Source organism: Schistocerca cancellata, chromosome 2, assembly GCF_023864275.1.
Source record: "Schistocerca cancellata isolate TAMUIC-IGC-003103 chromosome 2, iqSchCanc2.1, whole genome shotgun sequence".
Classification (NCBI taxonomy): Eukaryota; Metazoa; Arthropoda; class Insecta; order Orthoptera; family Acrididae; genus Schistocerca; species Schistocerca cancellata.
The window spans coordinates 340,100,728-340,112,759 of NC_064627.1; the positions used below are offsets into that span (position 1 = coordinate 340,100,728).

Consider the following 12,032-nt stretch of genomic DNA (forward strand, 5'->3'; position numbering starts at 1 on the left):
AAATGAGTTAGAGAATTGAATTTCTGAAAACTGTGATTTTATTAAACTGGAGTTAGGGAATGAGGTTCTGACGCTGAGAGCAGAGCTAAGTAATCAAATTCTCGCAGTAAAACAAACCAAGCCATTTACAATGCAAATATAAACTTAAAAATTGAAACATTGGATGAAAGAGTCACCATTACAGAAATGAGAGTTACAATGGTTGAGCAAAGAGCAACTTACTAGGATGTTGACTTGTGACAAATTCCAAATGTACAACATAAGTTATGTAATAAAGTTGAATATGTTAACAATAGTTGTGAGGCAAATTTATGTTATTTAAATGGAAAGGTTATTAGAGTTGGGAAGGCCATTTGTGAAAGGCACAGTAAATGTAAGAATAGTGTATCAACTATTGAGAATAATTTTCTTAATGTTTAAAATCAATTACATGATTTCAATGAAGAGGTTGCCGTAAAAACCTTTTTGGTAGAGTTTGCAATGTCTTGTCCAACATGCATGTGAAAAGTTTTACTGGAACTGGTAGTTTGCAATCTTTTTATTTCACAACAATTTCAGACCTAACATCCCTGATAATCTCGAAATTAAATTTGTGAAAATGTTTTTTGGATGGGGAGGCACTACCTTAACAAATCAGACTTGTACACACGGTTTAACATACCAAGGTTTTGATAAAATTTACCTTAATAAAATTTGGTCAGAATCTGAACAAGCTGGAAATAAGAATGAATTCCTCAATAGCCCAAGTTACAGGGAACACAATGTGGGCACGAAAGAATTTTGTTAGAACTTACTAGTGACACTTTGTCAATTTGAACCAACCTTTTGACAAATTGACACAAACTGATGCACTGAAGTGTAGGTTACCTAAAAATGTTCACTGGGGTTGGTGTATGGGTCAGATGAATGAGTTGAACAATTTCTAAAATACGTAGACAAGTTGGACAGAGCTTTGGAGAGAAATAACAGACAGGATTTTGATCAAAGACATTTCACACAGGGACGCTGGAATGGGAATTGGGGAAGTAAGAATTATCATGGAAGAAATTAGGGGAATAATTACAGACATCGTCAAGAAAATAACCAACAAGAGAATGTAATAACAGAGGAAGACAATATAACAGGGAACGTGAAAGAGGCAATAGAAACTGGAAACTTAATCAGCATCCATTTCAGCATTTCTCACATAGTGAGAGAACTACTGAGCAGGAAAATTAATGGTCAATTCACTGGAGTTTCACAATCCAAGAACAAGGAATAATAATTGTCATACATAAACAAATAATTATGGCAGATATTTAAACAAGAATAGTCACTGTGACAGCAGAAGTTAAGCACATAAGAGTACCAGGTTAATACAATTATAGTGCATCAAGAGCTTTGGAGAAATTTTTGCAAAATGGGGTTAAAGAACAAAGTGAAGTAGAAACTAAAAATTCTAATTATGAACTGCAGGAAGGGTGCGTAGACAACTTTGACAATATGGATATGGGACAATTTTTTAGAGAGTGTGGTGATAACTTAAATATTTATGTGATCTTTTCTGAAAGTGAATTGGTAGTGGAGCATAATCAGAGTGATAAAAATATGGTAGATGAGGATATAGTTGTTACTTGTCATGTAAGGGATGTTCGTAATGGGGGAAAGATTAAGATTACTGAAATAAATCAGAATCAACAAGTAGATTATTTTGTTGGAGGAGGAAGATGCTGCTTCTGGGTTTTCCATTAAGTTGTCGGAGGAAAATCAAATGTAAATGAATTTTAATTATCATATGTAAAAGTCAAGTTATGTTCAGGATCTAGCCAATAAAGGTATATGGAACAAATTTGTTAGTAAGTTGTCTGATCAGTCTTTAATTCTAGATCCTAAAGTTAGTAATAATAGATTTGTGTGCAAAGTTGTATACATGTTGGGGAAGGACTATTTAATGACTCAATTTCGAAAAAAATAGCAGTTTTGTGGAAAAGACTTTATCCGGATTTGTGGAAAGAAAATTGTAATGAAATTTATGAATCATGTATGAGAAAGGCAGGGGTGAATTAAGATTTGATTGTGTTTTTTTGCTGACTTGTGTAATAACCATAACAGCGTAAGTGGTAGTTTCCTTCTGGTTTAGATATTAACTGGATGAAGAAGATAAGTGACCTGAACAGAGGAAAGAAGAAAGGTATTCACATTGGTATTGATATAGAATTCAGCGAAGCTATGGTTTCTAGATGAAGGCATCAATGCAGTGACAAGTGATGAAGTAAAAAACCCATTTTGCTTATGTAAAAATAGGTAACTGGGAAGAAAAAACTTTACTTTATTCAAGCAGGTGAATTTCTGAAATATCAGAAGCTTTGAGTAATGAAATTAGACAAATAAGAACTATATTGATATTCCAGTAGTAGGAATTAGGATTAGAGGGGCTACTGGTACACATAGCAAGGTAGCAAGAAAGGAAAAATTACTGTCATTCAGAACTGAAGTTGTAGAAATTGAACATTGTTGTTTGATAATACCAGAACTAAGTGAGGATTTTATTTCAGGAATGGACCAGTTACATAAGTTAATGTGCATTGAAAATACAAGGAGAAAAATTTATGTATGGCAGATAACAAGGGGAATAAAATTCCAATGAATAGCACAACGGAAGGAAAAGAAGATGCTTATAAAAAAATCAATAAGTTGTAACTTATAAAAGTGGGAAGTCATTTAGTAGAAGATACTTCAAGATTGGACATTGAAGAGAGTTAACAAAAACTATTGCACAAAAACTGAAGGGCCGAATGATGATCAAAAGAATGAGCTAGAATGTTTGTTAAAGGAATATGAGGATGTATGCAGTAACATACTAGGTATTGTAAACAATTTTGAATGGTACTGAAACTGAAACCTCAAAAGCCATTTTTATAAAGCAATATAATGTATGAACTGCAATAAGACCAGCTGTTGAAAAGGAGTTGCAAAAGGTGGAAATGTCTGGTACAGAATGGAATAATTTTACTGTTACCCATCACTCTTTACTTATTTTCAGAAGGCATTCAAAGGTTTAAAGCTCCATCAGGTGGATTTGTGTGTATTAAATCGGTAGTATGTGTGGTGTTGCAGGATTGGGGTAACCTGTAGGATTGTCTAGTAGAGAAAAACAAAACATTTTTAGAACATGACTTATAGTTTTGTGGAGGTTGTTGATTAAATACTGAATGAAAATGTAAATTTTAAAGTAAAATAATTAATAAAATACCTCCTTTGGTTACAGGTTCCTATCCGTATGTACTAAGTTGCTCACATATTTAGATTTAACTTCTGGATTGCATCAGTTTCCACTTGTTCCAGTATCTAGGAAGTAAAACTCATTTTTGTACAATAGTAAATGATGTTAGTATTCTGTTGTGCCCTTTGGTTTAAATGTTTCTGTGGCAGAGTCCATCACAGTATTAGATCATTTCTAGGTCTGGAACTATCTCCTAAATTAACCATACATGCTGGTGGCATTTTACTTTGCGGCCAGAGTAGCCATGAGAATTATTTATTACTACAAGAAGTGTTTAATTGGAATTTCTAGGAGTGACATTGAAATCAGAAAAATGTAAATTTGTGGTTAACGTATTAAAATTCTGAGGGCACCCCATTACAGGAAAGGGTATATTGCCAGATTCTGACCAAATTAAAGCAAGCACTGAGTTTCCAATACCTAATAATAAGGAACACAGTAAGCCTTCCTTTGGCACAAGTAGATAACATAGAAAATACATTATCAGTCAAATTATGTACGCACCATGTTTGTGTAGTTTGTTGAAAAAGAACTCTGTATATGGGTCCAATAGTGTCAAGAAGCTTTTGATTCTATAAAAGATGCTGTATGCACCTGTAACATTTTGTATAGACCACACTTATCCTACCGATTTGTTTATCTTGTGATGCTAGTGATTAAGATTTTTGTACACATTTATTTCAAATAAAAATGGTGAATGGAGAAATAAATGACAGACAATAGCTTTTGCTAAGAGGATGCTACAAAAATGTAAGAGAATTTACACTGTAAAGGAGAAAGAAATACGTGCTGTACATTGGGCCTTCACTAAATTTCAAAATCATCTGTCAGGACATAAGACAATTGTGTATTCAGACCACCATAGTAGGTTACGCAGATGGGCCATGTTCCTAAACAATTTGACTAAGTTATGGCATCTGAATATCTTGTTGTAGATGCAGTGTCTCCATTGCTTGTAGGAGTAAATCAAAGTTATATTGAGGAGAAAGACAGAGGGTCCAAGAAGTGTATTTGAAAGGGATTAAAGATGAAAAGGTAATTAGGACCATCTGTAATGGTGTTCTAAAAACCAGTATCATGGTGATAAGTGAATACTAGTGAAGAGTTATTTTGGTAAAAAGGATTGTGACAAAGTTAATACATATTACAAAATACACAAGGGAATTTATAAGAACAAATTCAGAATCAGACCATTGGAAATTGTGCTGGCCAGAGTAGTACACCGATAATCTTATTATGTACACTCATGAAAGTTATGGACATTTTGGTGCTCAAAAATGTGTAAGAAACTTTAAGAAAATGTATGATTTTACAATGTGGTAAAAAGGGTCAGAAAACAGGTTTCCATCTGTGAAAGATTTCAACAAGTAGAGGTAAGTAACAGAACTTGTCATGGATAAATGGAGAACACACTTCCACAGAAACCTATGGGTCTAGTGCCACTGTTTTGTACAGACAAGAGCGAAGGGGGAGGGAAGGAGAAGAAGGGGTAGACATATTTTCAAAATACATCAAATTATATCTTATCATAAAAGCAACACATAAAGCACTGATTTTGAAAATAGAAAGAGACTATTACACATGTCAGTAAACCTGAAGTAATAATGTCTCAAAATCGTTGAAGTCATTTAATGAAAGGTCAGGAATAAAACACACTTAATATTTGCTTATCATACAATCACTAACCCTGCGAAGAGGTACATGAAAGAAATTGGTAGGCTGTCCAGACTTACTACAGTCACAAACACCCATCTTGAATTGAACACTTAGCCAGTTTCGAAGATGTGATGAACAGTTTACAACATTCATCCACAGATTTTTCACTACATTAAATACTATCTTATGAATAACCAGCTAATCTTATCAATGAACTCATTGAATTTTCGGAGTGTAACCCCTCTTCAGTACAAGAAAGAGAATACATTGTAAAAGAATGCATGAAAAAACAAGGTGACAAATGAAGAAAGACACAATGCTAGGATTAAGGTGACATAGTTGAAAGTAAGAGACATGGTTTTTGTTAAGAAAAGAAATAAAGAGAGATCTAATCTGATGACAGTCGAGTTACACAATCACATAGTTTACACAGGTCCATTTTAGATACTAGAAAATCCACACCCCAATGCATACAGGTTAACTTATCGGAAATCTAGAAAGTTGCTTGGATTAAGGAATGTTACTGAACTGAAACCATATATTCAGAGTGATTAAAGAGTTGTTTATTACATAAACTTAGGCTGCCGATTTTACTATCCATCTAAAGAAAAATTTTCAATATTTGAGACAATTTATTAAAATCTCATTAATATCTGCTTGTTTGTACAACTGTGTTAGTAGAGTCCCACTCATAATGTTTGTATGTGGAATTCTAGAGGGGTAGTGAGATGTAATTTAGCCTAAAGCATATTATGGACTTTCCAGTACCAACTGGTATCAATAATTTCATTTATAATACAACCTCATACACTGTGTAAAACATTTTATGTGATCAGAATAATTTTGAAGTTATTTAACACAAAACCATGTAAATCTTTATCAAACAAATTTTGTTAAATTTACACAAACAATATGTTTCTGTTTATTTAAATAATGTCTGGCCTACAAATGTAATTGTTGAGCTCTCTCTCAGCACTTGTAGAAAGGATTTTTATGATGATGTTCCTTGAAATGGTCAGACAAGTCTCTTTGCAAATGTAATGGACAATTAGAATTTTGTAGCTCACGTGAGCATATGTGTATTATTAACATGGAAGTTGTGTGTTATCTGAACTAGTTGTCTGAGAACTCAATAAAGTCACACCCCAGAGAAGAAGGCAATGAAGCCAGCATAAAAACTAACTAAGTACAAAATTCACAATTTATCAAAGTGGGCATGCATTTCAATTTCACTCAAAAGTGATGAACTTCCATTCAGTGGAGATGTCATAACAGTTAGATATTCATTATTGAAAGTGCATGGTACACACTGCAGATTACATCTATTGGGGATTCAAATAAATATAATAAAACCAAGTTATTCCCAGTACATCAATTTCATCAGAGGACTACATGATTTCAGCCATTGCAACTGTTAATACTTCAAGTTCAGAGACATAATATTACACGTTTGTGTAACACAGTCCAAAGTTTTCATGCAGATCACACATTGCTCCAACACTCACTGCACGAAAGTGTAGCAGGTCACGATAAGTTAGGGAATGTGGAAATTCGCCAACAGTGACATTCATATGAGTAGAAATGAGAACAAAAGAATGATTGTCTAGGGATGCCAAAATGTCTGACAAAGAGAGTTGCAGGTATTAGACGATCAGTAGTATGTTCCCTTAAATAGTGTATAAGAAACTAATGCCTAGCTTCATCATTTTGGTAATCTCATACGTTTCATCTCTCCCCCCCCCCCCCCTTCCCCACTCATCCACTGCAAAACTTAAATTGTTGATGCTCTAATCTTCAGTCCCAACACTGGTTTGATGCAGCTCTCCCCACTACAATACCTACACCCATCCGAAACTGCTTATTCATCCCTTGGTCTTCCCCTACACTTTTTACTTCCCACACTTCCACCCATTGGCAAACTGATGATTCCTTGATGCCTCAAGATGTGGCCTATCAACCACTCCCTTCTTTTTGTCAATCTGTGCTATATATTTTGGAAGCAAAGTTGCCACTCACCATATAGTAGAGATGCTGAGTCACAGACATGCACAACAAAAAGACTGTCAGAAATAGGGCTTTCGGCCAGAACCCTGTCCGACTCCAATCTTAACCATTGCACTTTCACACCTTTCTACTCTTATCACTGCAGTCTAGTTTCTGTACAAAGCTTTATTTACTTGTGACAGTCTTTATTTATTTGTGACTGTCCTTTTGTTGTGCCTATCTGTGACCCAGCATCTCCACTATATGGTGAGTGGCAACTTTCCTTTTCATAATTATTGTTACATTCCATCCTGGGTTTTCCATTGTGCTATATTTTTCTTTTTTAGCCATTTTGACTCAGTACCTCTTTATCAGTTATTTGATGTACCCACTGAATCATCACGTTTCTTGCCTGAACTCCTTATTGTCGATGTTTCACATCCATACAAGGCTACACTCCAGACAAACACCTTCAAAAAATACTTCTGAACACAAACTGGAATTAGATGTTAACAAATTCCTCTTTTTCAAAAATGTTTTTCCTGCTGGTGCCAATCTGCATTTTAGATATTGGCAATCATCAATTACTTTGCTTTCCAAGTAGCAAAACTTACCTACTACTTTTAGTGTCTCATTTTCTAATTTAATTCCTTCAACATTACCAGATTTAATTTGACTAAATTCATTTTCTCTTGTTATACTTTTGCTGCAGTTCACTGCATAACCTATTTCCAAAACACTGTCCATCCCATTCAACTGTTCTTACAAGTCCTTTGCTGCCTCTGACAGAATTACAAAGTCCTCAGGAAACCTCACAGTTTTCATTTCTTACCCCTAAACTTTTATTCCCTTTCCAAAATACTCCTTGGTTGATTTTACAGGTTGCTCAATGTACAGACTGAATAAGTGGAGACAGGCTACAACCCTGTCCGACTCAAATCTTAACTACTGCACTTTCACACCCTTCGAAACTTATCACTGCAGTCTAGTTTCTGTACGAAGTATAAATAATATTTTATCCCTGCTACCTCCAGACTTTCAAAGAGTGTATCCCAGTCACCACATCTTTAATTTATATTTGAGAAAAGTCATTCGGTCAGTTTGCCTCGCATATTCCAGCATTTCTCCAAAATCCGGACTGATCTTCCGTGAGCTTGGTTTTTCCCAGCTCTGCATTCATTCTGTAAATAACCCAAGTCAGTTTTTTGCCAGCATGACATATTAAACTGGTAGTTCAATAATATTTACATCCGTCAGTTCCTGTCTTCTTTGGTACTTGAATAATTACATCTTTTTGAAGTCTGAAGATATTTTGCTGTCTTACGTTTGCACACCAGATGGAACAGTTTTGTATGGCTGACTCTTCCTACGATTTCAATAATTCTAAGGGACTGTTGTCTACTCTAGTTGCATTGTTTTGACTTAGGTCATTAAATGCTCTGCCACATTCTTCTAATAGTATAATATATCTCCCCTCATCTTCTGCTTTCTCTTCCCTCACCACAATATTGCCTTCAAGTTAATTTCCCTTGTATGGTCCTTCTATACATCCCTTTCACCTTTCAGCTTGGCCTTCTCTGCTTAGTTCTGGATTGCAAGCAGAGCTCTTGACATTCATGATATAATGACCCACATAGACCACACCCGAGATCCGGGTGCTAAAACGTAAGGTGTGCCATGTAAGTCGGCAGATGTAGCCAGAAGTTTGACAGGCTTCGGAGGCTGCCACTTTTGAATGCATGTACAGCCTCTTGTGTGTGCACTCTACTGGCTTGCTGACAGCTTTCAGAGATGTGCCCGGCCAGCTCCAACTGAGTTACATGTTTACCTCTGCATATGTGTTATTACACAGTTACTGCGAGCGATTCCATAACTAGTATACCCATTATAAGTTGTTTTCTAGATGAAATAAAGTTGTGTCAGTCATTGTGTGATGTTCTCTTGTAGGATTACAATACACACAGCTAATTCTTTTTTTCTTCAAAGATCTACACAATTTCCCTTAAACTATGAATTATAAATTTTTGTGTACATCAATGCAAGTTTTTTTTTCCATATTATTATTTTTTATTAATGTTCCACCACGAACGAAATTATAGCTACTGTTTAAACCAGTAACATAATGCTCCCTTTGTAATATGACTATGACTCACTGTCAGATTTGTTAGAGAATTAATAACCACAAAAAATTGGAGGAATGGTACACACTATATAGTTTCAACAAAAGTGATGCAACTGATGACCAATGAAATGCAGGTAAGTTTCTTTTTGAGATTCTTGTTGAACATGTCATTAACAATATTCCTACCTCGAGCAGGTTCTTAAACAAATAACATTACTTGCTGCTTCTAGATACATTTCTAAAACTAGGCAACACAGACACACTGTTAGTGAACATAAGCGATGCTTTATGCTAAAATCAGTACCACTAGTTTTTGTATATTGAATGCAACTAAGAATGTTTTCACAGTTTGAGTCAGTTGCAAAACACTAATAATAAATCTGCTGCATATCTCCTAAACATTAGCACTGTTTACACCTTGTTTCATAGACTCATGGTATCAAGTTTCACCAAGATCAAATCTCAGAGGCCATAAATTAAAATTTAGATGACTGTGGTATTGGAAAGAGCTTTCAAAGAGGATTTCAGTGAAATAGCATTCAGAACTTGATCAAACAGTAATAAGATAACAGCACCACAAACAGCTGTCAGGTGATCATCAGACGCAGTCCCACAAATAAATCAGCTCTACTGTACTAAATTTAAACAAATATATAACCCACATACAATTTGTGCATTTTTAAATGTAAAGTGTTTCTGAATATATAACACTGCACGTTGCATTTATTTCATCTAAATTTATCACAGCACAGGACTCTGCATGCTGCATTTATTTCATCTGATCACAGCACAGGACTGTGATACGCAGTATCTCTCACATATGTGTGTCTCTTTGGTGCTTCCTTGTAGACACCCCCCCCCCCCCCCCCACACACACACACACACACACACAAAAAGTCCAGAGGAATTTCTAGTGAACATGCAGGCAATATTGTGTATTCTACACAACCATCCATCAGTCAGCACATTTTCTGTTCAGATGGTCACTGGGATGTTTTTAAATAACTGCAGCATTGACTCTGTTAGAAATTGTAGACACCTGCAGTTATTTGCAGTCCCATCAATGAAACAGGGACTAATGATGCAATTTCTGAAAAGCCCATACCACACTTTGACAGACCAAGGTGGCTGTTTATACACCACTCTCAGCTGACCATTTGTGCACAGTGTGAATATTCATTTGTCCATGGTTTTTGTTAACAATGCTTTACTTATTTAAAAAAATCTTGCATAGAAACACTGCACCACTTTTCAGTTTTTGTAGACACCAACTCTGAAATTCATTGCCACAAAACTGCTGAAAGAGTGAAACATGGGGAGGATAAATGCACTAGAAAGTAGTATAACACTCTTTTGGCTTGCACATTCAGCGTGCCTTGCAGTGGCATGTGGATTGTAGATTCCTGCTAGTTAAATGTTAGCTCCATTTCCCTCAACAGTCACTGTTCTTTTTCTTTGATTCATTTTATTCTTCACATTTGTAGTTTCCTGAACCTTTTTACTTACTTTTTTTTATTTTTATAATGATTGCAAAGACGGATCCTAAGGATTTGTTTTGATACGAATACCCTTCAGCAAACGACACAGTTGTTCAACAAGTTTGGCAATATTTGCCTTACACAAAAACCATATCCACTTTTCTGAATGTTGCATACATTGTGAAAGACTGAATAGCTTCACAAGCAAGTCGTCTGATCATTACTACAGCAGAGTACAGACTGATGGGCTTTACGCACATAGGGAAACAGCAATTTTATTCATGAACCACAATGTGGACTTCAGCAGATAAAGTGATGTGCACAACATTCTGGAATAATATGAGTGTTCTACACCTGGGTTACCTCAGATCTACAAATCATCAATTCTAACTGCTACCGCACAGCCGGCAGTTTCAGTTACCACAATTCGACCAGAGAGCATGACCACCTTTCACTTGGGACACACCAATGCTAGCCACAAACAATGCAGCACACTGTGAAATTATGTTGGGCTGCTATATCCTGAGCACTCTGAGCTCCAAGTTTTCTGCCCTCAGTCAACTTTGCAAGAACAAAGGTGGTATCATCTTTCTTAAAACAAAAGTCATCAATCTCCATCAGCCATTGGCAAAATGTGTAGAAACTGCCATTCTGATAACAAAGTCGTTAGAACATGCAGAAGGAACATTTTCTTCTAGATCAGAGAGTTGCAGCAACAATGCTGCTATTGTATGAAGTATTTGTGTTGTCCTTCTGTCCATAGCAGCTTCCATAAAATGAAAAAGGAGATACTGTTGCTGGCACAAAGTGTCCATAAATTCACACTTTTTATGATATTATTAGAAAGAAAATACATGCAACAAAATTTTAGAAGGTATATTATACGTTCCTAAAGTTTTTCATACCTGGATTCCAATGGGTAATCCACCTTTGCTAAGACCAAGTGGACAATGTGTAGCAGGAAATCCCAGCATGTTTATTATTCCAGTGTAAGCAAAATTGAAAGGTTTGACGAGAGGTTCTAAGTGGTAGGGTGCTGGAGTAGGGTGTGTTGGATAAAAAAGTACTCCATTGTTTCCCAGCATATCCTGAAAGTGTGAATTTGTATAATTAGAAAAGACAATGAAATTCTATATGATGTAGTGAAAGTTATTTAGCACATTTCCTCTTACCTGGAACTCTTGGTGTAACTGATCACACAAATCACACAAATGTGCATATTCTGGGGTACCTGGCTGCACCCCAAGTTTTTCAGTTAGGGCTGTTGCTAAAGCAATAAATGTGTGGTTAGAGAATCCAAGAAACCATTTAACTAACTCCCACCATAAAGTTATAGAACCCTGTAAAAGAGAAATTTATAAACAAATTTGAAGTTCCTACCACTTAAAATGAACTCAAACAGTAATACAAAATAACACCATTACAGAGTCGGTTATTCTAACTCTATCCACGAGTACCGTATTTACTCGAATCTAAGCCGCACTCGAATCTAAGCCGCACCTGAAAAATGAGACTCGAAATAAAGGAAAAA

The 12,032-nt window shown here is 35.6% G+C and overlaps 1 protein-coding gene across 4 annotated transcripts in view; it reads right to left on the reverse strand.

Annotated features, from left to right (window-relative positions):
- Positions 1-12,032, reverse strand: part of LOC126161723 (fatty-acid amide hydrolase 2-A) — a 223,739-nt gene that overhangs the window by 76,023 nt on the left and 135,684 nt on the right. For all 4 annotated transcript variants that reach the window (XR_007534948.1, XM_049917759.1, XM_049917760.1 and 1 more), the window contains 2 exons: positions 11,674-11,841; positions 11,407-11,589 (listed from right to left, as the gene is read on the reverse strand). Coding sequence is in view for 3 of the 4 variants with exons in the window: in XM_049917759.1 (XP_049773716.1) it covers positions 11,407-11,589; positions 11,674-11,841 (351 nt within the window). In the remaining variant the exon portion in view is untranslated. The remainder of the gene's footprint in view (positions 1-11,406; positions 11,590-11,673; positions 11,842-12,032) is intronic.